Raw genomic sequence first — 26,278 nt, forward strand, 5'->3', positions numbered from 1 at the left:
ACCCCCAATATTTTAAACACAGATTATAAGCCTTCATTAAAAATGTCTCCTACATGCAAGTGTTTCAGAGGCATTTATAGTCTTCATGTATAATATGTAACTTTTTTTTTTTTAAAAAGAACCTATATTGAAAGCAATAAAGCTTAGAAGCCCTATCAAATTGACACGAACACAGCAAAGTAGTGATTAAGAGTCCCATTTAATCTTTTAAGATCATTTACCTGTTGATCAGTTGATGTACGCTGCTGAACTGCATCATGGCTCACAGAGCCTTTTTTGACTTGTACCCTGCCAGGTGGAGGAGGAGGAATCACACCTGAATACGAAGCTGGGTTATCAGCATCTGAAGAATACAAGGCTGTGTGTCTTGATTCTTGTTCATTCTTTGATGCAACAAATCTGGGAAGAGGGAGGTCCTTTACTGTTAAAAACAAAATACAGCAGGCCATTTACTATATATGAGTACGATGCTTAAAAATAAAAATGCAGTTCTATTTTGAAGTTAAAAGTTTCACATGTGAACCAATTCCTTACACACAGAGACTGCTCTAGTCAAGTCAACACCTAGCAGTTGGAAAAATTCAAATACCTATTGTGCATTATACTTCAGGACCCTGCTACCCAAGTTCTGGCTTTGGTATACAAAGATGACTTCACACACCTCCACAACAGTTCTGCACAACTGTGCATTAAATGCAGTAGCAATTAGAAAATCTGGATTTAGTTCATTTTTTCTTAGCATTGCCAACATTTCATTACTCAAGTGTAATTTTCAAAATTTATCTACTATTTCTAGCACCTACATAACACGTAACTAAACAGTGAATCACAGCCAGCCAAAAAGTGAAAAAGTCATTGCATACAAGTGAAAATTTTTATGTTCTCAAAACACGGAATAATACAGATACTGAATGATCCAGAGGTAAAGTTCATGCAACCAGCTGTTCCAACATAAGACTTTGGTGTGAGTTCTCTAGCACAATTTCACAAAAAAACAGAGGACTCAAAAGAAACACAAAACACTCTATTGTCTTCTTTAAAAACAAGACTACATAAATATAGGTTTGTTTAGCTGTACTAAGTTCCTACATGTTAATCTGTTCTCTGACTTTTCTTCCTAACAGTAGAAAAACCTCATTTCAACACTACAGTATTTGTTACCCTTCAGAAATCCCTCAATTATAAATGTGATAGCTGTTACGAATGGAACTAACGCTTGATAATGAATAAATTAAAAAGTTCTCAATACTTTTTATGCCCACATCGTTCCTAACATTGTCTTACACCATAACTAGCATTCCATACTTGGAAAATAAATATTACTTTGAAATAGACATTGCTCACTGATGTCTCAATTTTTAGCTTCCTTGGAAGAAAAATCTTCTGGGACAGCAAAGGAACAACAAGCTTTAGAGGCTTGTAGTACAATAAGTATGCCAGTATTCTTATTGTACTGCATATCTAAATAATCAAAAAAGCACACACTTAAGAATTAACTGGACCACACTTATGTTGGACTTAGGATTCAAAATTTGACTGAGTTTCCATTCAGCAACTCAGACAAAGCAAGCTTCCTGTCCACTGAAGAGACACACACCAAAGAGAAAAAGAGACGTGAAGGGGAAAGAAAATTCTAAGATAAAAGAGTGAATAAAATTAAGAAAATCAATAAACATACATAAAATGAATTTTATAAATATAAGCTTTAACTAATTTAAAATATTTTACTTTGAAGAGAGAGAGTATACAGTTTAGTTTCTGATGGCTCTAACAGTTCCTCTTCAAGACATCTAGAAATGGACTGTAGGGAAAAGCCAGTTTTCAAAGGAAGGGAACCCAAGTTCAGAATCATTTTATCTTTCTTCAGCCTGCTGCATTTTAGCTGTTACAACAACACTTGAATCATTCTAGAAGCAGGAAATTCATAGATAGGACTGGAACCACTGCAACCAAGGCAACAGGCCATAGCTAAAAACAGTGTAAAAATAAATGTTCTGTCTACTGTACTTGGTGTATTTTAGTAGGTTTCGAACCTCTTACACAAAATTGTTCCTAGAAATCCAGAAATCATTACAAGTATTGCTAGTATTGTCATGAATCAAGAAAGTGTATGCCATTATAACAATTCCAATGGCTGCTAATTTTACAGCAACATATTTGATATTTTGGAATTAACCCTGTATCTTTATTTCAATTATTTGCTTCATATTTCTTGTGATTTTTTTTTTTTGTTTAATAGAAAAGTTCCTTCTGGTTAACGTATTTTGCACTAAAACAAAGCTTATAAAAGCCCTGAAAAAAGCTACATACAGATTTGTCTTTTACTTGTTCAACATGCATTTGATGAGAAACCCCTCAATTGTTTTATCAAGTTCCAGTTCTATCAGATATTAAGAGTCAAAGGTCGTTTTTCGAACTTTCTGATTCTAGGGCATTCTGCTACAACTTGCTAAAGTTTTATATTTGGGAATGCTCATAAGGAAAACTAGGGAAATGGTTTATAAACATACGGTGACTTATGAGCAGAAAGGAATTTTAATACTACCAAAATGTTGATTAAAACAATGCACTTTTCCAAAAAACTAAAAAAATCACGAAAGCAGTATATACAGTCTGTATGAGCCTAGAATAAACACAGCTGTAAACGTATACATAGCAATTTCTTTCTTTTTTATATCTTTGTCAGATACTTCAGTTATACCAGATTGTTTTTAATATAATCTCCTTAACTACTCTTTTTAATCTACAATCTTTAGACGCAAAAAACTCATAAGATTTTTTTTAACTACTAGCGTATCAAAATCATATAATATCATGTATTTTACAGATATAAAACCTACTAGGGAAATCACCTTAACACAAAGTTGTGCTCCAAAGATATTTTTAACTTGTGAGTTGTTTACTACACTGCAAGGGCTACAGTGACTTAAAACTCACTACTTCAACTTCCGAAGTATCTTTTCATCTTACTGAGCAACAAGGACATGGATTCACTTACCTCATTCAGAAGGCTACAATAGAGACTCATATCAAAGCTCTTCCTGCTGTTCTGAATCATCTTCCTAGACTAAGTCTTTCTCATGTTCCTATTTCACCACCCACCCACACCAGAGCTGACCTTCGAAAAGTAGGATAACAGGTGATTTGGCTGATAACAGACTTCAAAGATCTTTCACAGGTCAGGTTTTTCACTAGAAAAAAATCTTAAACCAATCTTCATATTTGCACTAAGAAGGGAAAAAAACATCAAGCCAAGTGCCAAGAAACGTAACTTCAGAAAAGACAACCTTTTGTTCGTCACAATCAAGGTTTCATAAACCCAGCAACTACAAAAGTCTGCAAATGCTGCCTTATTCTCATTCCAGTTTACATTGCCCTTATTAGTACTTTAATTAGAGGATATAGCACACAAGTTCTCACATTAGTCACATACAGAATTAACTTGTACCTACACAGTAGGTACAAGCTGTTCATCCACTCCATGATGAATGCAATACTTATTTAATGAGTATTTCACCTCATATTTACTGCATGGTAAGAAAACACTCTCTCATAGTCTCTCCCCATTTTTTAAGTTAGCAACATCTATAGAAACACATACCACTCTAATTTACAGGGTTATTGTGTAAGAATCTGTGAGCCAATTACCAATAATTCCACTTAGCAACTCACCCAGTCCTGTGATTTACCTGTATTTAAGCTTTCCATTCTTACAGGGAGACCAGATTGGGCCACAGCAACAAGTTTCAAAGCTATGTAAAACTGACTTCTTCCAAAATAGCCAAGTCTTGTTGCACCACAGAGCTCCGTAATCTGAAATGAAACAGAGTTACTGGTATAAAGAAACTTTAAACACAGCTGCTTTACAAAGGTGACTTCATACATTTCAGAGCAGCATGCCACGGATCCAAACATTAATGACTGCACCCCTCTTCACACTCAAGATCTGCAGTCTTACTCAAGGTGCATCCCTGCACAGTGACCTGTGCCGGTCACTAATAAGACACTCAGAATGACACATCCCAAATCAGACTCTCAGAGTTAAATGATCCAGACTACCTTTTTATCTACTTTGTAGTCTTATCTAGACTGCATTGTTCCAAATGAGACATGAGGATGCTCATGGAACACCACAGTGGAAGACTAGCTGAAGTCAGTGCAGGTGGCATCACTGCTGCTCTCTCCTCAACCAGTTGTAGTCTTTCTATTGCACCAGATAATCTGATTGACAAGTACCCTTGGCAATCTTACTGTTTTCACCTTCATATGCCTAGAAATGGTTTCCAAGCAGATTTGAGATCAAACTGCAGCTGACTACCCTGGTCCATGAGACTTCGCCTGTGAATATCAATGCAGAGAAGGTACAGAGGATCTAAATCCACGGGCATTAATTTCTGTCCTCGTGCTTCCCACCAGAGCTCAATCATGTTCTCTTTTTGGCAGACCTGGTCTCATCTCATCTGCTCATTTCCTGACTACTGGGAGTTAGGCAAGTTCCAACTGAAAAAGTGAACTACATTTTCACATAGCAACAACTGAACGACATGATCCACAAGCAGTTAGCCTTTGTGCTTCAGCACCACTCCAGTAAGTCCATACAATGAATCAGATGGGTTTATCAACTACAACTGAACTAGATGTGGCTCAGCAAAAAGCTGGTTAGTTATCTCCTTGCCATGTACCAGGATTCTAGGATCTCATGAAAATAAGTTGCTGTAACACCTGTCACAGGAAGGTGTGGGATGTTGACAAACACTTAGTACCAAAGAAGTCCCAAGAGGATCAGCATGTCTAGGGCTGTACATGCAGCTCAAATCCTACTGGACGGAAACAAGCTGCATTAAACCACTCGGTTATGTCTGCATCACCTTCACACACCATCCTACAGCTCCTGCATATTTGTATTTTCCCACTGTGGTATTTCTGCAGCATGATGTCTGGTGAGATGTCAGGGGACAACATGACATTTTCTAAAATCCAATAAATGAAAGAAAATAATTCAATATAGTTGAATGTGATACAGTAGTTTCAACAGGTTGGCTGGACTACGAAAAGTGCCACCAGGAAAGAAGTGACAGTGTACATTGAGAGATGACAAATCAAATAAAACTTCTGAGGCATCAACATCTAAAATACATTGCCTGTACTCAACCTAATGCGAAAAATAATTACACTAAGTTTAAGTAACAGCAGAGCTAAGGCAGTGGAGACTCAAGAGACAGCTGGCAATTGAAAGCAGTGCAACAGGAAAAGCAACTCATTTTTTTAAAGCACTGTATGCTGGAAGAATGATGCAGCACCCACAAACTTGACTACAACCAAAACAAAAAAAGCCTGTGGATTCCGTGGCCTAGCATCAACAAACGAATTAACCAGACTCTAATGTCTTATCAAAAGAAGCAATGACGCAGGCATTTTGAGCCTATGGAATCATTAGGCAGTAACTGCTTTGTTCAGTTTCAAAGCCACTACTGAACTACAAATTACCTTGTTTGCAGCTAGTCAATACCAACAGATTGAAAAAAAAAACTTCAGCTAAACCCCAAATTAATAATTAAGCTACCATGACAGATAAGTATTAGAAAGGAAAAGCAAGCATCAGTTCAAAGTCAATAGATATAAATGTAGAAAATACACCAGACATAAGTATCAAGAAAAGGAAAAAGCTAAGGATTAAAAAAAAAAAATCCACCACAAAACAAACAAACAACCCCACACCACCACCAACAAGGAACCAAAAAAGAAAGAATATTCTGCAGCTGCTGAACAAGTAGGTGTCAAATCCACCCATCGATAGCTATATTTCAAATACAGGATATATCCCAACCAGAAACGTGACTGAAGGTTGAGTAAAATCATTAAATACAAGCATCTTGTGGAGATTCCTCTGCTAACTGTATGCTTGAACATACCCAAACAGCATACCTATAATCTTCTTGAAGGAGGATTTAAACATTCAACAGGTAATAAGCTATTCTGAAGGGGAGAAAAATAATAAAAAATAATCAAGGGATTGCTTCTCTGAGATTTAGCTTTAGGGCTTTCATCTTCTTAGGAAGAGAGGATAAGCAACTCTCTTTAACTCTTCAGTGACTGCAGAGCCATCTTCAAGACAAAATGCTTCACTACTGTTTAATCTCCTTAGATATGAAGATCCTGAGGTCACACAACTTCAATTAAAAAGGCCAACAACTCTGTGAAACTCCAGAACTGTTGGAAGACATTGATACAAAAAACCCCAAAACAAACAAAAACCAACAAAACACAAACAAAAAACAAACCAGTCAAACAAAAAAAAAAAACCAAGCCCCCCATAAAACAACAAAAAAAAGCCCAAAAGCCAACCACTAAACACTAAACTCACAAAACAAAAAACACACCAAAAAAAAACCCCCTGCCAGTGCAGTAGGTGGAAATTATGAAATTGCACTCTCAGTCAGCAAAAAAGTCTGGAAAGAACTAACAGCAGCATCAGCAATATGACGACTTGGTGCAAATCAGACATGTATAAGAAGCAGTACATAGCCTCAAAGGCACCCTTTGAAGTATGTACCTTCTAAAACTCTACCAGGTTTCCAATAAGAGACCCTTGAACTTGGAAAGGTTTGTGAACTGAAAAAACTTGAGAACCTTTACAAATTCCAGGTGAAGTGGAACAAATCACATCTCTATCAAATGCGGTGAAACACACTTTCCAGAAATCAGAAAACCTATCTGGGAAAGTCTTCCAGAATATCACAGTCTCCCTGCCCTAAGGTTCTTCTACAAGGCAAATCAAGCCCATTATCTGTAAAAGTACAACAGTATTTAAACAGGGATGACCTCAAGGGTAAAACAGTAAATGAAGCAACACGCATGCCACCTACACAGTAAAGATAAAAGTATTTCTTCTGCTTGGAGAGAGTTACTGAAGTACCTACTGTTCCACACCAGAGGATGGTAAGAGGCAAGACCTGGAGACAACTTCTGTGAGTGGGAAATTACAACACATGGTATGTGCTGATGAGAGGAGGTAGTGCACAAACTCAGAAAAGGACCTTCTATATCATCTCATCTGAACAGGACATTAATGACTTTCACGTTTGTATTGTTTGGTGTAAGACTTTGTATTTTGTTTTGTTGTGGGGTTTTTGTTTGTTTGGTTTTTTTTAAAACTAATAAACACAAAGAATTCCTGTGTAGAATCACAGCATAGTTCAGCTTGGAAAGGCCCTCTGGAGATCATTTGCTCCACTCTCCCTCCTCATAGGAGGCTCAGCTACACCAGGTTGCTTTGGACTATACTGAGTTAGGATTTTAAGTATATCCAAATAGGGAGGCTCTACAACCTCTCCAGCAATCTCTTCAAGTGTTTGATCACCTTTACAGTAAGAAAGCTTTCTATTACGCTTAAATGAAACAATCACTATGAACAATATAATGTAAACCGTGCACCAGAAATACAAAACAAGTTTCCACATTAATTTCACTGCACTGGAGTTAAACCAGATAAATGAATATACCTGTCCTTCAATATTTAGAATATTATTTTGAGTTTTACTGCACATATTAACAATAACCTTTAAATTAAAAACAAGCAATACATTAAAGAAAGCTAATTTTTTACTTCAGATAAAGAAAAAATGAAATAGAATAACTTGCTTCAGTTTTGTTAGTTAATATAAATGTAACTGATCATGGATCTTAATTCACAGTTCAAAACTAAAAAATGTATCATATCAAGATTATTTCTGTATGTCATATGCAGCAATTCATTGATGAGAATTCTAAAGCTCTTGGCAAACTTAACCATTAAACTGGTATGACTGGGTGCTTTCCAATTTAAAAGTTTATTGGAATACAACCTCAAATTGGGTACTAGAATGCAGAGTAATGTAATCAGGGATGTATAACAAGTTGAAAAAATGCTTCCTAATCATTGCTGACCACCACTACACACCAAAGTACTATGAAAAACTCCTTCACTCATTTCTTTCCTCACAATTAGTTACCTTCTAATCTTGTTATTCTGCAACCACTGTTAGATCAATTCCTGTCACTTCATTTATATCCATCCGCCTCACTAATTGCAGACCACAGCGTGACAGTTTTTTAATCACAGTCTCTCACCTATTGTCAAATGGACAAAGCAATATTGATTAGCTTGCTAATGTTAGTTAGAATTTTTAACTTCTCTTCAAAAAACCTCACTTGACAGCTTCTCAGATGCAACAGTTGTTGACAGCACTGCACAGCAAGAACAAGACAGAGAACTGACAAAGATCCTTCTTTTGATGAGTTATTTTTAAACCAAGTCAAGTCTCTGACCCAGTTCTCTGCATCGCTCCACAAACCTTGGCACATGGTGGGAGCACAGGAAAAAAAAACCACAATTGTAGACAGAACAAAAACATGCTACTAAAAGAAACAGTCCAAGTATTGCTCTGAATTCTATGTTTCAGCACATGACAAACATTTAAACAGTCTTACACCTATCCAAAGATCATTTGCAAAATGCATCTGTGAAGGATAACTAAAAATGCTATATTTGATATTCAGTAAGTGTGAAGCAGGAAATATTCACGTGTTGAACAGCAAGTATAAAATTACCTCTAATATATACATTTATCTTATTAGGTACTTTCAAAGCATTGCAGTAAATAGAGTTAATTAGTTCATACTGAGAATTCCAAGGCACAGAGTATATTTAGGGCATTGCTGTACTTCGTTGCATAACAAATAGTAAGGTCTTCCTTTTAAGTCTTACTGATTGTTCCATGAAGACGGATCTCAGTCAATGCCACAAACCTGGCTTCAGAACACAGTCCTTGAAAGAAATAAACCAAATAGTATTGGAGGACTTCCAAGATGACACACGCACTCTGACAATGAACTATTTAGAGCCTCTTACTGTCTGAGCTTCTCCTAATACTTCTCTGCTCTTGGTTTTCACGCTGCACATATCCACAGTGCAAGCAGACCGCTAAAATATCAGCAGGGAGAACAAGCTACTCATCAGCTTGGACCATTAATTCTCTGTAGATACTTAGAACTAAACTCCCTGTTCCACAGGTCATCTCAGGTTCAAACATACATCTGTTTCATTTAAATGAAATTTCAAAATTAATCACATCGGAAATAAAAACTAGTTGTTCAAAAAATGATCCAGTATTTTAGGCCTCAAATTATTCTGCCCCTGTACTTTGGGATCTGTTTTACAAGCATGTCCACTCCCTGACTAAGTGCTGGCAGATTTGGAGTCATGCTTACACTCTGATAATAGTGTAAACAGAAAAGCAGCAAAAAGCACTGGAAATTTAAAACTCTGATTTATGACAGAAGCACGTAAACCTTAACAAGTTAATATGCTGAACTCCACACGCACAGAAAAAACCTCATAGAACTTTCACTACTGTGGTCCTTTTTGAACCAGTTATATTTTAGGTCATTCCTGACCTCAAGCTGTTCCAAAAGTGGTCTGTGACACCTCTTGTTTCCACTAGCATGGAAGTTCATGGTGGATAAGCCTCATTTATCAAAGACACTTCCTAATGCAGTAGCTTTGATTTTTCCATTTACAATCAAAGTTTGTGATCTTGCTAACAGCTCCTGCAAAAGCTGTTACAAGCTCTATACATGAGTCTTACCTGCAGAGTCTCTCATGCAGAGCTCCACAGCTCTCCACAGGTCAGCAGTTCCCTTCTTGATTTGGTAGTACATGGTGAACACCACCAATCAATCAATCAATCCACAAAGCTAAGCAGATGCACCCCTACATGCAACTACAAAAGAGTTCAAGATACTGACTTAGAGGGGTAATTTTTCCAAATATTAAGTCATAGGCTGTCCTACTTGACTGTAACTTAAATTATTGCCAAATGGCCTCAAAAAGAGGGCAGAAAAAAGAATTGTATGCCTTTCTGAGATGTTCAATAGCACCAACAAGGGAAAATCCAGGCAGCCAGACTAACATTCACTTAGAAAACAACTACTATCCTCCCAAGTAACAAGCCACACCTAGAAGACCTCAAGGCAGTTGCTCTTTGCTTATATTAAGATTCTCTCTACTGCTGTTTTTCTGGCAGAGTAGGTGTTCATGAGAAAGGCACTTTACAAGTAGAAATGGTAATAAAGCAGCCAGAAGAACTGGAAATAAAAAAAAGCTGAAGCAGTTAAGATACATTCTAGGGACTTATAAGAACCATTTCTAATTTTTGATGCATAAAGAGAGGTTAAAATGAGATATTCCACATACCTATCTTCTCCCACTACGTAATTCTTCAATATTGCTTAATCTAAATAGCTTCTCCCTGCTCTGCTCTCAGCTGCACGGTGGTTCCCCATTCCTGAGCACTACCTGTTGCTCCTCTATATGGTCACACAGGATGATTCCTCCACTCAGTCAACCAACAAAAAGTTACTATGTTAGTTATTTGCTCTTTTATTAAACTGAATCTGTCCACTGTACAACCAACAAACACCTCAGCAGAACTTCAGAAGTTACTTCCTCACAACCTTTATTTACAGTAGAAAAAGTACAAGTTTTTGTGAACATGCTGCAATGAATCTCTTCAGTACATATCTCTCACTCACTGGTCAACATCAGACATCTAGTATTCGTTTTTATGGTTGCAGTTTATGCTTCTGACAACAAACTCTGAAGTAGAAATGGCAAACAAGCCCCAGTTGGCACACGTGGAATGATACTCTTAATTTGTAATCTTTTGAGGCACTTCATCTTATTTTTGCAATAATTAAAAATTCAGCTGAATACCTATGAAAACTAATCAAGTTTGTCCTTACTTTATATATTGCTTGCTTGAGCTTGTGGTTGCAGTTTAAGTAAATAACTTCTGAAGCTTTGCTGATCTTCAAAATGTAATTTCCTGAAACGTAAGCAAATGAACAGAACTATTTGCATACAAGTAGCAAGAAAGCATCTAGCTTCAGCAGGCACTGGAGAGATATTTTACAGATATTCCAATTGTGGATGCTCCTGCCATGCAGCATTAGGTTGAATATTTTTCCTGTTTTTCCTAATGCTAAATACTGAAGACAGTAGCATTTATATAGACATTTTGATTATTTTCAGACCATCTTTATAATTGAAGCATTCCAGTGATTGATATTCCCTGCTAATAATTATTTTCTTTGTTTTTCAGTTTTAACATTTTCTCCACACATACTATACCAGAACAAATATAACACAGAAAAACCTCAGAGAATGAACACAAGCTTCTGGTTTTTTGCTAATTTAAGGTGAAGATTAACACATTCTCTCATCCCAGAATTAGTGGTTGTGCTGTGGCCTGGACAAATAGGACTGTTCCAGCCTGTTCCTGACATTCCTGAGCACATGCATGTAAGTTTACCTGAAGCTACTGTACCCATTACTTTAAGTTGCTTTCCATCTCAATGTTTTTTTCCTCTGAGCATCAATCTGAGCGGTGTTGATTTGTTACTTAGCTTTCCACTGTTCTTCTCCCACCATGGCCTACAAGCCTTAACAATGTGTCTATCAAAGTTTAAACAAACTCCCTTAAAGTTCTAAAAACAGTGTGCTGTGTGTTTGCAGAGCTACACTTGAGACTCAGCTGTTAACACTAGGTCTTAAATGATTTAAGACGCTTCAATTCAGAAAAAAGCAAGTCACACACACTACTGAAGTGATAATAGACTTTTCTACAAAATTCCCGACTACTAGTGTGCAGCAGGAGTATAGTTAGCAGCAAATGCTAAATTTTACACAGCTCAGTCCTGGTCACCCTTTTCTGGGATTACTGAAGTTGAAAAATCTTTCAAGATCTTCAAAATTGAGCCTACTCATTGCTCTGCTACCGTACTTAAGAAGCATTTTAGATGTCAGAAATCAACCATTCCAGAAATTCAGGTCAGACTGTTATCTTTTCCAAGTCCTTTAACCTATCAAAACACAGTCCCTATACACAGATAGAAACGCTTAAGTATAATGTACTTTTTGTATAATAAGTGTAGTGATAGTTTAACTCTTCAGACACTAGCCCCAGGTGGATAAACAAGCAAGTCAGGAACATGATTGCCAGCTCAGTACATCAGTTTAGAAAGAATGACGGCACTGGCTTAAGAATATGGTCTAAAGAAACACTGAAGGAAACAAATGAGTAATATAATCTTACATTAATCATTATTGGAACTCCACTGAGAAAAATCTGATAGTCAACATATTTCTCCCACACTCACTTCTGACTTCAAACTTTTTTAAGCCAAGAGCAAAACTCCAGTTTAAAGTCTAGGAATTCCACATGAGAGACTAACCTAAAGAGCAAACATTTATGACCTGATAGGTGTGAAACTTGTCTGCATGGACTAATATTTTTGACAGCTAGCAAATACAACTGAAAAGTCATAAAGACTGACAGCAAATTCCTATAATTTCACAATATCTGCAGTAACATTTATTGAAGATTAGACTAAGATAAAGACATGTTTGCCATTTTTCACAGTCAGCGAAGTACTTAAAACTTCTAATGCAGAAGAATCATCTTTACGGGAAAAAGACCATGTTTACAATCAATAATTTTGCACAGCTTTGATTCTAAGACAGTTGCATTTGCCAAAGGCCTGATATTTGATTTTAGAATTCTATCCAGCCATGTCAGAAAGTGTAATAATCAGTCCTGCTGTCATCTGACAGCACATTTAAAAAGAAAAAAATAAACTGTTTTCCAACAAAGCTGAGCTGTGATACTTAACATGATCTGAGTGCTGTGTTGGCATACAGAATTATAAAGGAATTATTTACTATATAAGTGACTGTGCAGCATGAATGCCAGTCAATTTCAAAGTCTCACAAACAATTACACCAAGAAATCCACTGAAAACAAATATAAGTCTAATAGAGTTAATCTATACTCCTAAAGTTTTGCCACTAACTTCCTGCCTTTTGTCTCAAAAACAATTGCTCTTCTCTGACTAAATGCTGCTGAGATAAGAGACTACTCAAACTAATTAAATGTAAAAAGAAATTAATTTGCAGCCCACTATAGTCTCTGTGAAAGCAACATCATTAAGTAAATATTTTTTACCAGAATTCTGCAGAAACTCGAAGCACAATTCACACCATATACTAAGAGCCATTTCTGCCACCAAAACAAAGTACACTGCTTATATATCTTACCAATAAACAGAAACAAAGCTAACCTACTGCTCAGCTAAAAACAAAATACTCTATTATGGTGACATTTGAAGGGAAAAAAATAGGTAATTCACAAATCAAATATTCTTAACTGCAGATTGAGGCACAGATTTCTAATAACTATTATTTCCTAAAAGAGGACTGGGATACAGCATAATGCATGTACCCTTCATATATAAATATTATATATAAATTATGGATTATTATACTCACAAAAGGTTACAGAATCATCAACTTTATGGCACTCAGGTTAACAATTTATTACAGATTAGTAGGAAAATTGCTATAAGTTAGAAGTTTCTACACTGGAAGAACACCTTGATAATGACCTGTTGCGAATACTACCTCAGAAGAAATTTGAAATAATTTTGTTTTAAAATGTCACATAGAAAAGTTATAACATAATAATAAAACCCCAAAATGTATAAATGTATCGGTTGGATTCAATTGAGTGATTTTTCTTTTTTTTTTTTTTAATTTGGGCTTGTTGAAGACTAGTTAAAGGTCCGTATGAGGAGAGGAAAGCTTTTCACACAGCACACAGTTTTTTAAAGATCTGAAAGTACTACTACTTTTAAATATACTCCAAATCCATACAACTGAAAGGAAAGCACAGAATTTGCTACACATAAAGAATTCTAACTTCTTACCCCATCAGTTCCGAAAGAGTAACAAATTCCACATATTAATCAGAATGAGTTTATCTTCTGCATGTCTCCACCACACAGGTAATCCTAAGCATGCCCTCGTTCAGCTTCCATTTAAAATTGGCATTTAGTAGACTCTACTGATTCGACAGAGTTAGTCTTTCTGTCGGAAAATTCACTGAAACAATAAAATCATTGTGAACAAGCTTTTATTTCCCTAGATCCCTTTCCCTCTAGATCCGTTTTCCAGCAAAGAAGCCAACTTTTTAAATCAAGAACCTGCAATTTGATTTTGCCATGTTCTGCCCGTGGATTATAATTCCATTAATAATTGTGCTGCCTGTCAGCAGATGAGCTCGGGCATCTGAGAAAACTACCACTGCATGTTCTGTTCCCCATGCTTGCCAAAAACTACCACCCCAACAACAACACAAGGCAGCATATGCCTGCACTTAAGCTGTTTTCCCGCACAGTGCAAAAATTAAGCTGATGGATGAGGCTCTATGCTCAGTCTGTACTTCTCACCGCAGCAGCTCTGTCACAGGTATGTATACTTTCTTACAACTTTTGATGAGGAAGGAAACTCTGACAGAGAGCTGAAGTAGACAACCAGAGACAGTAATTTTTTTTCCATCAATGATACAAGAACAATCAAAACTAATCCGCTTGTAAGGACTCCATAAAAACAAACAAACAGCTTGAAATTGCCTAACGAGTCAATAATAGGCTTTACACTAGGTTTTTACCAAACTAATGCAAGCATACTGTAATTGAAGAAACTGATCATGATTGTACAATACATCTGTCATTTCAAAGACTTTCTAACAGTAAATTAGAAGTCAGGTAACGCTGTACAATGCCAGCACTGAAGATGACCACTCATTTTAGAGAAAACACATGCTAATACTCATATATTTGATGTTTTCTAGTAATATTGTATTTTAAAGCAAGATGACTTAACTCATTAATTTCAGATGAGTATCGTGCACAACTGTTCTGTTTCATCTTGTGAAGTTTCTGTGATTCATAATCAAGAGTACAAGTCCATAAAACATTTTATGATTACCTCATCTAAGTAAGAATTGTACAAATCTAACAAATGGAATGGCTATCATATTAATGTCATGCACAACTAATGAACTTCACAATTCCTTTTACAAGTAACTTCAGCACTGGTCCAGAGACACCGAGAACTGATTTTATTAGCACACCTATATAAGCATTTTAGGCCCAATGGGGAATGTGCCTTTGAAGCCAATTTCCTGATCACACTTGCTCCTCTGTGCAGCCACTCCAGAACGGGCAACTGCATTTCTTTTGTATGAGGCTAACCGAAAAGATATACCCAAGCAGGGCACATAATGAATCCCAGCTAACATTCAACGTACAGGACCAGGAACTTTATCAAAGTTTTATCAGTGTACAGGAACTTTACCAAAGGAAAGCTTCTGAAATACGTAAACAGGGCAGATGACAGCTCCTCAGCATAACTTACTGTGTGCCATACTACACACTAATACAAACACCAATGCACATGCAACTGAGCCATGAGCTGAGGCAAGTGAAAAATAACTCTGACAAAACCTTCTAACTTCTGGTTGAATATACTCCCTGAACTAGCTCACTGTCTGTTGAAAGAAGTCAGAGCCAGCATGAGGCTGCTCCAGCTTTCGGTGGTTTAAGCTACCACGAAACCCATGCTAGGTCACAACTGAAATACCCAACTGCTCTAGAAAAAGTAAAGTTCTCCACTTCCCCCTCTCTCAGCAGTTTTCCTGCCTCCTTTCTTGTGCCAGCACTGTGATTCAACTCCACTGTTACCTGATACAGAGTTATTATCAACAAAGAGCTGTGATTAATTTTCTGCCTGCACAGCCCCTGATGCCAGCATACACCAGCACTGGACAGACGCTAATGTCTTTGCAAGGAGAAGCAGAAACACATGGTTGGGGGAAGACTGAACTATCTCCTTCAGTGGCAACTCACCATCAGATTGGGTCAGCTGCAGTGTGAAACCACACTCTGAGAGCGATCTGAAGACTCATAACTATGGAGAAGTAGCTGGACTTTTTATCCCAACACACATACTTTTATTCACTGTTTTATGCAAGTCTTCTACCTTAGTGCTCATTTCAGGGATGTGCATAAACAGGAAGAAATATGGGTTAAGAGAGGCTGGTGTTCTCACACTGGTGTGGTATTTTTGTTCTGGGAATAAGGTTGTCCTTTTGTATATGTGTATTAAGTGGACATATTGCTTTTGTTTTCCAGGATGCTGTAGCTTTGTATACAACAATCATAACTGTTTTAGTCTTATACATGGTCATTTATTCCTATTTAATAGGCAGCTGACAGTGTCCCTTAGAGGCAGAAATGAAAATGATTAGGAACAATGAGCCCCACATAACTCTTCCCGCTGCAAGACAGATCTCTCACATAGACATAACTCTTTGCAACAAAGGTTGCACGTATATCCAGCCTTTAGACAACAGATTTTCAAGCAAAACAAGTTACGAGCCTAAAAATGCAACCATCACACATTTTCATTTCCAACAGAATCAGTTCTGAACTATTCAAAGGTATCTACAAACCTGGACTACCAAAGAGGAAAAACTTTGAGGTAGTTCTTCGTGACTACTTGGTCCCCTTGAGTTTGAAGAGCAACAATTTTATACTTTGTTTTGCACACCTACAAAGGTACTTAGCATTCATGTGACTAGTACTGCACTTGCATTCCAGGATTATGTAAGTATTGGGTAACTGAATCAAGTTCCTTTCCCCACAAGCATCAGGTGCTTCAAATGAACAGGTAAGAACACAGCCACCATGTGGTCAAAAGAAAATTCCATCTCCTTCACAGGGTTTCTTTATTTCTTAAGCTATATTAGCTTGAGGTTTAAGTTACAAAGTCTCAGCTTTCAAAGCATCAAATGTGACTTCCCTTTGAAGAACCCCAATCCAACGCAGTCGTGCCTGTGTTAACCTGAAGTAGAGCCATACTTTAAAAGAACATAAAATAACTAGACAACTGAATTCTTCTCAAAATACGAGGTACTTTACAGGTGACCAACAGTCACTGCACAAAATATTTATAATGGGTCACACTGCTAAGGGCATTTTGACTTTCTTTTTACTATTTACAGTCTCATTCCTCAGGCAATCTAATATCTTGTTTGCCATTTTAACTGCAAGGTTTTCCTTGAGATTACTACAGTGATAAGCCAGGTCTGCTTCTTGAATGACGCCTGAGTAGTCTCTCTTCCCCAGATGCAATCTACTTTGCAGGAAAATATCTGACCTCCTCTGCCAAAGATAAGGATATAATCTGTATCCACTTATATTCAAAATTCCTAGTCTTTCTGAGTTCTTGCACTAAATTCCTGCATAAGACAATCTCTAGCACTAGATAACTTTATTTATACACCGATCCAGACAAGTTTTATGTAAAAGAGATTTTAAATACAGCTAAGATTTAAACATTCACTTTCTTAGGATGATTTTTCTGAATCTGGTTGGCCACACTCAAAAGCAGCAGTGGGTGGCCCTTGAGAAATCTCACTCATAATACTGAGCATGCAGACTCTCTTAAGTCCAGTCTAGCAAGTCATCAAATAAGAGATTACTAGTTTTACCAGTAAGAACCACTTCTTATTCAGCCCTCTTCCACTTCATTGTGTCTCAAACTCGTTTCAGCAAAACAAGTTGCCCTTGGAAAGCCCAAAACACAACAGTAACCCTAATCAGTAAGCGTTCTCCTGGTACTAAATTACAGAATGTTGAAGTTTCTGCACTCTACTTCTGGCAACAGTAAGTTTAATACTTCTGTTAAAAGGGCTGCTTATCTCACCAGGCTGAGGATGAAACCACATGAAAGGCGGCATGGCTTTCTAAATACAGCTTTACCCACAGCAGCTCAAAAGACTATACGTGAATTCTAAAGTACTGAACACTGACAGAGGGAGCTGCAGAAGCAGCAAATTAATACCAGTAGCTGTTCATAACAATGGTTCACTGGGAATGCGTTCCTCAAATAATTACACATGGACATCAAAGCAAGACTTTCCCTTTCCTGTGCCGGTAGATCTGCAATACTGCTACACCTTTTGGATGTTACCTGGCCAAGGAAGTAAGAGCTAAAACTGCGCGCACACAGATTACAAGTACGGGCCCGCGTCAGTCTTAACACTGAATTTTTCGTTGTTAGATACGCTTTGATGACTACAGGTAAGTTAATTCCTGCTGGCAAGTGATGTTCACAAAACACTGCACGGCTTAAGTGAAGTGGATCGGCATCAGTAGCTCCCAGTGACACAAACCCAGAATTCCTTCTGTGTTGCTCTTCACCAGCAGACTGTGGGCTGAATCTCACCCACCTCCCCAAAATGCTTCGGGATTCCCATTCTTTGAATGGCCTCTGCCGGCATGGAACAAACAAGACAGAGTTTCCTGCCAGCTGTTGGACGCTGCCAGCAGCCACCAGCCCCTTCCCAGCCCTCGCAGGTACAAGGAGGGAGGGAGCAGCAACACGCTGCTCAGCGCAGCACTTGCTGCGCCCCCCCTGCCCCTCCCTCGCCGCCGGAGGGACTCAGGTGGCCGGCTCCTGGCCAGACAATAGCTCCCTACTCTGTGCAGGGAGCTCTACTGTGTCCAGGTCTCGACTCCTCAGTACAAGAAAGATAAGGAGCTGCTGGAGAGGGTCCAGTGGAGTGCCACAAAGATGATTAGGAGTCTGGAGCATCTCTCATATGAGGAGAGACTGAAGGAGCTGGGCCCATTCAGTCTAGAGAAGACTGACAGGGCATCTAATCAATGCACATAAATATCTCAGAGGCAGGTGCCACGAGGATGGTGCCAGACTCTTCAAAAGTGCCCAGTGACAGGACAGGGAGCAGTGGCCAGAAACTAAAACACAAGAAGTTCCACCCCAATATGAGGAAGAACTACTTCACGTTGAGGGTGGCAGAGCACTGGAAGAGGTTGCCCAGGGTGGTCATGCAATCTCCTCTCGGGAGACATTCAAAACCCACCTAGACGCGTTCCTGTACCACCTGCTCTTAGGTGACCCTGCCTTGCCAGCAGGGTTGGACTGGATGATCCCCAGAGGTCCCTTCCAACTCCAAGGATTCTGCGATTCCCGAGTTACCCGTCGGGTCCCGCCCCGGCCCGAGGGCTGCGGGGCGAGCAGGGGGCGCGGGCCAGGCCGGGGCCGACTCGGCACGGCACGGCACGGCACGGCTGGGCGGTGTCCGGGCCCGCCGCCCCCCGGGGGCCCCGAGGCGGCGGCCGTACCTGCATGACCACGTCGCTGGGCAGCTGCGCGGCGCGGAAGAGCTCCAGGACGCGCCCGTTGGACGCCACCTTCTTGGTGCTCTCGGTGTCGCAGTAGGAGAAGAGCTCGCAGTAGTAACGCTGTTCCGCCTCGCTCAGCGTCAGCCCCTCCATCTTCCAGCGCCGCGGACCATCCGCGCCCGGGGCGGGGAGCGGGGCGGGGGGGGGGGGGGGGGGGACACACACGGGACACACGCGCCGCCGGCGGCCGCGCGCGGGCGGCTGCTCGCACCTTCCCCCGCCACCCGCCCACGCGGCCGCGCGCCTGCGCGCCCTCCCCCGCGCCTGCGCACAGCGAGGGGCGGGGAGCGCCCAGCCCAGCCGCGGACAGCCCGCCCCCTCCGCGCCGGCGGCGGCGGCAGCGGCGGAAGCGCCGGGCGCGGGGGCGGAGCGAGCGCGCGGAGGGGCCGACGGCGCTGCCCCCGCCCCGCCCCGCCGGCGGCATCGGCGCTGCCCGCGGGGCCGGGGGGGCGGCCCCGCCCCACGGCCCGGCCGTGCGCGGCTGCGCCCCCTGCGGTGCGGCGGGGGGCGGCGGGTCCGCCCGTCCGCGCTCGGCCCCCGCTGCGCCCCGCGTTCCCCAGGGCGGCGGCGGCGGCGGCGGCGGCGTCTCGCTCCCTGGCTCGGCCGGCACTGCACGGGCCCGCAGCCGCCCAGCGCATCCGGGGATGCTCGGCTGCCCCGCCATAGTGGCCCTCCGGGTCCCGCGCGGCTCGGGGCCGTGTGAGTGGCTGAGGCGGTGCCAGGCGGCTTCACAGAATCACAGAATTAATAAGGTTGGAAAAATCATCGAGTCCAACCCATGACCGAACGCCACTGTGTCAAGTAGAGCAGAGCACCAAGTGCCGTGTATAGGCTTTACCTAAACACCTCCGGGGACAGTGACCCCGCCACCTCCCTGGGCAGCCCATTCCCATGTTTAATCACGCTTTCAGTGAAAAAATTCCTCCTGATGTGCAACCTAAACAGCAACCTAAACTGGCAGCCTAAACCATGTCACAGCTTGAAACTATGTCCTCTCATCCTGTCACTAGCTGACTGGCAGAAGAGCCCGAGCCCCACCTGGCTACAACGTCCTTTCGGGTAGTTATAGGGAGTGATAAGGTCACCCCTGCACCTCCTCCAGGCTAAACAACCCCAAATCTCTGAGCTAAGTCCCTCAGACTTGTGCTCCAGATCCTTCACCAGCCCTTTGCCCTTCTCTGGACTCACTCCAGCACCTCAGTGGCCTTCCTGAATTGAGGGGCCCAGAGCTGGACACAGGGCTCAAGGTTTCAAGTACATCACCAGTGCCGAGTATAGGGGAAAAATCACTTCCATGGGCTCAGGGCACATGGGATCATCACCAGTACAGGTTCTGCTGATAACTGGTGAAGAATTGCTGATTCTGACACGTAGGCCCAGCTATAAGTGGTTGCCTTCCTCTGCGTGCTTCATCTGTCCACCATTGCGTGCAGCAACAAGCAAGAAGTGGCCTGGATAATAACTCTGTACATCAGCCTTGCAGGGAAGAATAGACAAGAGCTCACTTATCTCCACAGCCAGAGCTCTTGCTCTCTGTGTCTCTCTTGGCTATGTTTTCACAGTTTCTCTTTGATTCTCTTTGAATCCTAGAATGGTTTGGTGTGGAAGGGACCTTAAAGATCAACTAGTTCCTCTAGTTCCCATGTCCTCCTGCCATGGGCAGGGACACCTTCCACTAGACCAGATTGCTCAAAGTCCCATGCAGCCTGGCCTTGAACACTTCGAGGGATGGGGCATCCACAATTTTTCTGGGCAATCTGTTCCAGTGCCTCACCACCCTCACAGTAAAAAATTTCTTCTTTAATCTAAACCTGCCCTCTTTCAGTTTGAAGCCATTCCCCCTTGTACTGTCACTACATGCCCTTGTAAACAGACTCTCTCCATCTTTCTTGTAGGCTCCTTTCAGCTACAGGAAGGTCGCAGTCAGGTCACCCCAGAAGATTTATGCTTTTGCTGCGGTACAGTAACAAAGTTCCCTCCAAACTGTGGCTTCTAGAGAGAATCGAACAAAAGCTGTGGTCTCCTGCTTGACCCTTTTGAGTACCTGATCTGATTTAAATCCTGATGAGTTGGCAGTTCACTACTTCATACTTAGATACATCCTTTCATTTTGAATTTATGGTTCTTCCCTTTTTCCACTTCACTTTCCTTCACATCTCTTCCAATTTTTCTCTTTCCAGATTGCTGTTGCTGAATGCTCTACTTCCCTTAAGCACCTTATCCTTTCTGCCTCATAAAGGAGTTACATTTGGAACTTAAAGCAGGCATTCATCTTCCTTGCTTTTGAAATACACAATATATGCTTTTGCTGCTAACCAAAGTTTCTGAAAATCACCTGTATGTTAGCATATAAATAAAATAACAAAAGGATCTTCCCAGAAACGTACCATTATCAAGCCTTGCAACCCAAAGTTATACTAATGATGAAACCACAGATTGATCAAAATTTCTCAATATAGCCCATACCAAAGAAATAACTTTTTTATATTACATCTAGTTATTATGATTTTATAGACTTGAATAGGACAATTTAGCATTGTAGGTCACTTACTTGGAGTTATTGTCACATCAGTATTTCTGCGAGTAAACTGATTGAAACCTTTTCTCCACAGCTAAATTACATATTGCAACTCTATTAGTTATTCAGAGCCATTTTTAGAAGAGGTTTTTTAATCACTTATCAGTAGGTGATTGGGTTCCAAGTGCCTTTGCTTCTTACAGTGATTAGGGGAATATGCCAGGCTTTTCTCTGTGCTATAGCATCACTCTGAAGTTGTTCAGGTAGATATTTTGGAAATCAGATTGTTGGGTCACATTTCCAACTCCTGTGCCATAAACTTACCTACTTGCTTTGTGCTAGTTCAAAGACTGAGCAGAAACAATAAAAATGACATGACATGTAGCAAATTAATTTCTAACTCCCACAATCTGCATGTGATCTTTGCCTCAGAGAGTCTTTGCCTCAGAGAGTCCCAGTACAATGTGTCTGTGTTTGGCTGTGGGACCTCCCTTTTAGGCTTCAATCAGCCCCTTGGAAACCTCCAGGCCAGGGAGGAATCTGCTCATCAGAACTTTACTGGTGCCCATCAGGCCAGACTTAGCATCTACTGAGATAAAAATATTAAATCTTTTCAGTGGTTTCTCAATGATAATTCATTTTGTTTGGCTGGAGAATGTGCTGTGTGCTATAAAATGAATTGAAGAAAATAGTATTCCTGCATGTTTGTAAGTAATTTCTCTGTATTTGCACTTTCCAGTGCAACTACCCTAAACAGTGAAACCACATTTTGATTTTTAGTTGTTTTTGTTTGGAAAGATTTGCATCACAGCATTTCCCAAAGCTCATATTAGATATACAAAGAAGAAGGTTTATGGCAAAACACCCACCAAACTATAACATCAGTGATACACTTTTGATATAGTAGTTTCAGCATTTGGTACATGAAACACTTGATTAAACTGCTTTGATTTATGTTTTAAACAGAACGAGAAGAGGAACTTTATTTTTTGATTTTTAGGTATTGTACCTTTTATTCTCTCTTTTTAATATAGCTTCTTAGAATTCAGAGTTCTGAATACCCAAGAGTTAAGCTACTCTCCACATGGTGCCTAATTTTACTGTGTTTTATTTTCAGTGAAAAAACTGTTAGATGACATGTATTGATATCAAAGCAATCATCCTTTTAAGAGATTACAGTCAGAAAAAATCATCATCATCATCGTCGGAAGGCCAAGTCTAATGACCCAGGGGGAAGGGCGTACAAGGTTATTTTGCTGCCCAAAACGCAGAATCAGAACTAAATTACAGAACAATGAAACACTATTTTTAGAAAAGGAATACTTTTACAATTTGATATGTGACCAAAAATATGTATGTTCATTGCTAATTAAAAAAAAAAAAAAAAATTATTCATTTAAGTAAGTACCAGTTACAACTCATTTCAGTATCTTTTATCAGCTATGAACTTACAATTGGTTTCTGAAAACTAGTTGTTACATATGTTGAGACTCATTTCTAAAGATAAACATAGCTCATAAACAGGTGCAGGGTCTAGTTTTCATCAGGTGATGTGGGTGTGCCATGTCTAGAGTCTACCTGTTTTCAATGTTCTAATTACATTTAGTAGATCTCATACACTATATTATTTGCACTAAAGTAAGTTATATGCTCAGATTATTACTTTTTTTTATTAAAACACCTCCAAATAACTTTGAACCTTGTAAAGTATGTATGCAAGTCCACTTCCCATCTTGCATCTGGTTCTCCAAGTTTAGAAAAATGGCCCTGAGGTTATTTGTCATTGCCTTTCTAAATTCTTCCACATACATAATGTTGTGGAGCAGGTTTTACAATCTCTGTCAACATACTCCTTTCCTTGCAGCTCATCAGGAGTTCTGGGAACTTGTTCTATCCTGATTCTTCAGTGTAAAGACAAGTAGATTAAGGCTAGAAAAGAAGGGGAGATATTTAAAAAAATCTGCTGTCTCAGACTTTAAAACTGGTTTATTGTTATTGCCTGATTTTTTTTCAAAAAAGAAAATACCTTTGGAGGTAAGGTACTTTATTCTAGATAAAAGATTTTGAGAATGGTGCTAACACTTAAAAATGAAAGAAGTCCCAGTTGTGCTTTTTTTAAAGCATCTATATTATATTTTCTTTGTACAGAAGCAACATTTTAGTGCAAGTGTAGCCACTTTAGAGATGTTTGCACCCCGACTTTTGTAAATTTCTGCATGTATGTTCTGTGTTACAGTTTACAACCTTTTTCCAACCTTGCATTTTTTTCAATTTTGAAAAACATCGGTTTCATGATATGGTCAGGTTTCATCTGCAGCTGTTTTTACCTTCTTCAAAGTGGCATCCATATTTCAAAGAACTTACCAGTTCTACCAGTCCTGCTGGGATTGTTTCTCCATCAAAAGTGCATCGTACATTTAAGGCTATGAAATTTTCCATGGTGGATGAAAAAATCCTGTCCACACAGAGCCATGGAGCAGACAGTAACAACAACGAGGGTGTTGTTCTTCTCCTTCTGTACAAGGAGAGCACCTTTGCAAGGAATGTTCATCAAGGAAACAGTGGATCTAAACCAATGTGATTACTCATCAAAATAAGGTCATTCTGGTCCCTCCAGCACTTCTGTGCAGGCACATCCTGAAATGGAAAATAATAATTTCTTTGTCAGCAATTAAATGAAAGCCTCGAAAGTAAATGTTTTTTGGTTAAAGCAATCAAAATGAAAGATACTGGAAAGAGGCAACCTTTACTCTTTTATGATTTTGGCAAATTTCTATAAGAGATTTCATCTCTGCATCTCAAAAGGTGGAGGCCACCTACCCTCACCCCAGCAGAGCTATATGTAGTTTCCAGAGAGGATTTCCTTTACAGGATGTATTGAAGGCAGAGTGACTTTTCATATTTACCTCAGCACCTCAAAAGCATGAGCAGCTGGTCAAATACCACCTCTCTTTAGATTTTAAAACTATCCTTGTTTCTTCCAAAGGAAAGGATGTCTTTTCCTTGCATGATACTATCAAATAAGTCTCTTATAAAAATTAAATTCCTTTTAGAGCCTTACAACATTCAACTATAAATCCCTCTAATCTTGCTGTTATATTTATTTACAGATTATTCATGACAATGTCTACATTCTCTGTTATAAATATATTCTCTATAATTTGCAGAGTCAGGAGTGGTAAGATAATTTAACTTTTGTTTGTACTTTTTGACACTAACACACATAATTATTAATGAAATTATTTCTATATTGATAACAACTTCCTTGAAGTGTTATAAGGGTATATTCAAATTACTTTTTCTTAATTATTTGGGTTACATTTGTAGTCCTTCAATATCTTTCTTTTGAAGCCCTAAAATTTTCACTACTGAAGTCCCAGCTAGTCTGAAAAGAGTTTTAACCTCCTCCACTACCTTTATTTACTCATCTCCCATCTCCCTGTATTCTTAAGCAGTTCTCATTGTTCTCATACTTTTTACTACTTCCTCTTGCTCCCTGAATGTGCAAGTGCACTGTAACTTGTTGATGGAATAGGATGTTATCCCTTCCTGATGGGATTATTCCTCATTATTTCTTTATGATTATTCCTCAGTATTCCACTGAATAATGGTCTCCATCTGGGAGGGTTGTTAATGGCTCCTTCAGGAAGCTTCTGGCACATTACTGAATTTGTCAGAAATTGGTTACAAGGTGGAAGGAATGCTGAAAGCAAAATTTCATATCTCTCCCATATTGCATACATACTAAACCCTCCCTTCTTTTCCTGTTCCTTGCTTTTAGCTGTGTATATAAATGTATCTGGCCTTTTCCACTTCACTTATATTTTAGTTTACATCTTAGTATTTTTTACGAAAAGATTTTTCAGTTATAATCAGTTACACAAGGTTTTTAATTTTCCCCTTTAACCTTTCTTTCTACATATTTTTTTTCCTCACAGCCAGCAATACAATCCTCCACAATATTGATAGTCATGGGTTTTGTACTCCAGCTTGCCTTTTCCTTGTGCTTTGGTACCTTCTTAATTCTGGATTCCTGTGTTTATCTCACAGTGTGATTCTCCCTCTTGGTCAAAATTTTACTCAGCCTGTTTTTTTAAGTTGTTTTCCATCGATATCAGTTTCCCAAGGATTTTAGTCTCTGCCTTTTTTGTCCATGGTGATGTGAGCTGTTCTTGGTATGTTAAATAAAAAATAAAATTCTGTCTGTGTCTTATATTTGTTTAAAATAGCAGTAATCTAGTTTATTTCTTTTTCTTAAAGACCTCTAGATCAAAAACACCCCCATGTGCTTTCAAATATGCTTCATCTGTTAAAAACAACATTGTTGTGACATTTCTCTGATGTTTCAGTCAGGTATGGGAGGGAGATTAAGATGCTCCATCTGTGGTGGCTGCAGGAAGGAATCTGATAATTAAAGGTCGTCCTCTCTCTCTCTCTCTAGCTTTGCTTTAATATGTTTTCCAGACTCTTATATCTTCACACTTTCCAATATTTATGTTATTTTCTTTTCTGTCCCCTCTCTTATGTTTTTCTCTTTTTTTTTTTTAATTTCTGAACCTCTTGACTTATTTTGAAGATCTATTTCCAATTACATCTCTATCCACATTTGTT

The 26,278-nt window shown here is 39.5% G+C and overlaps 1 protein-coding gene across 10 annotated transcripts in view; it reads right to left on the reverse strand.

Moving 5' to 3' along the window:
• Positions 1-19,315, reverse strand: part of REPS1 (RALBP1 associated Eps domain containing 1) — a 60,264-nt gene extending 40,949 nt beyond the window's left edge. For 5 of the 10 annotated variants that reach the window (XM_027888046.1, XM_027888045.1, XM_027888047.1 and 2 more), the window contains exons 1-3: positions 19,090-19,314; positions 3,690-3,813; positions 222-421 (exon numbers count right to left, since the gene is read on the reverse strand). In XM_027888046.1, coding sequence (XP_027743847.1) covers positions 222-421; positions 3,690-3,813; positions 19,090-19,242 — 477 coding nt within the window. In that variant the 5' untranslated portion in view covers positions 19,243-19,314. Of the gene's footprint in view, positions 1-221; positions 422-3,689; positions 3,814-19,089 lie in introns of all 10 variants that reach the window. The other 5 variants (XM_027888048.1, XM_027888043.1, XM_027888042.1 and 2 more) reach the window with 3 other exon arrangements.
• Between the last annotated feature and the right edge of the window lie 6,963 nt (positions 19,316-26,278).

The sequence above is a fragment of the Empidonax traillii genome, unplaced genomic scaffold (assembly GCF_003031625.1).
Source record: "Empidonax traillii isolate 1590-97213 ecotype Southwest subspecies unplaced genomic scaffold, ASM303162v1 scaffold229:size1690559, whole genome shotgun sequence".
Taxonomy (NCBI): domain Eukaryota; kingdom Metazoa; phylum Chordata; class Aves; order Passeriformes; family Tyrannidae; genus Empidonax; species Empidonax traillii.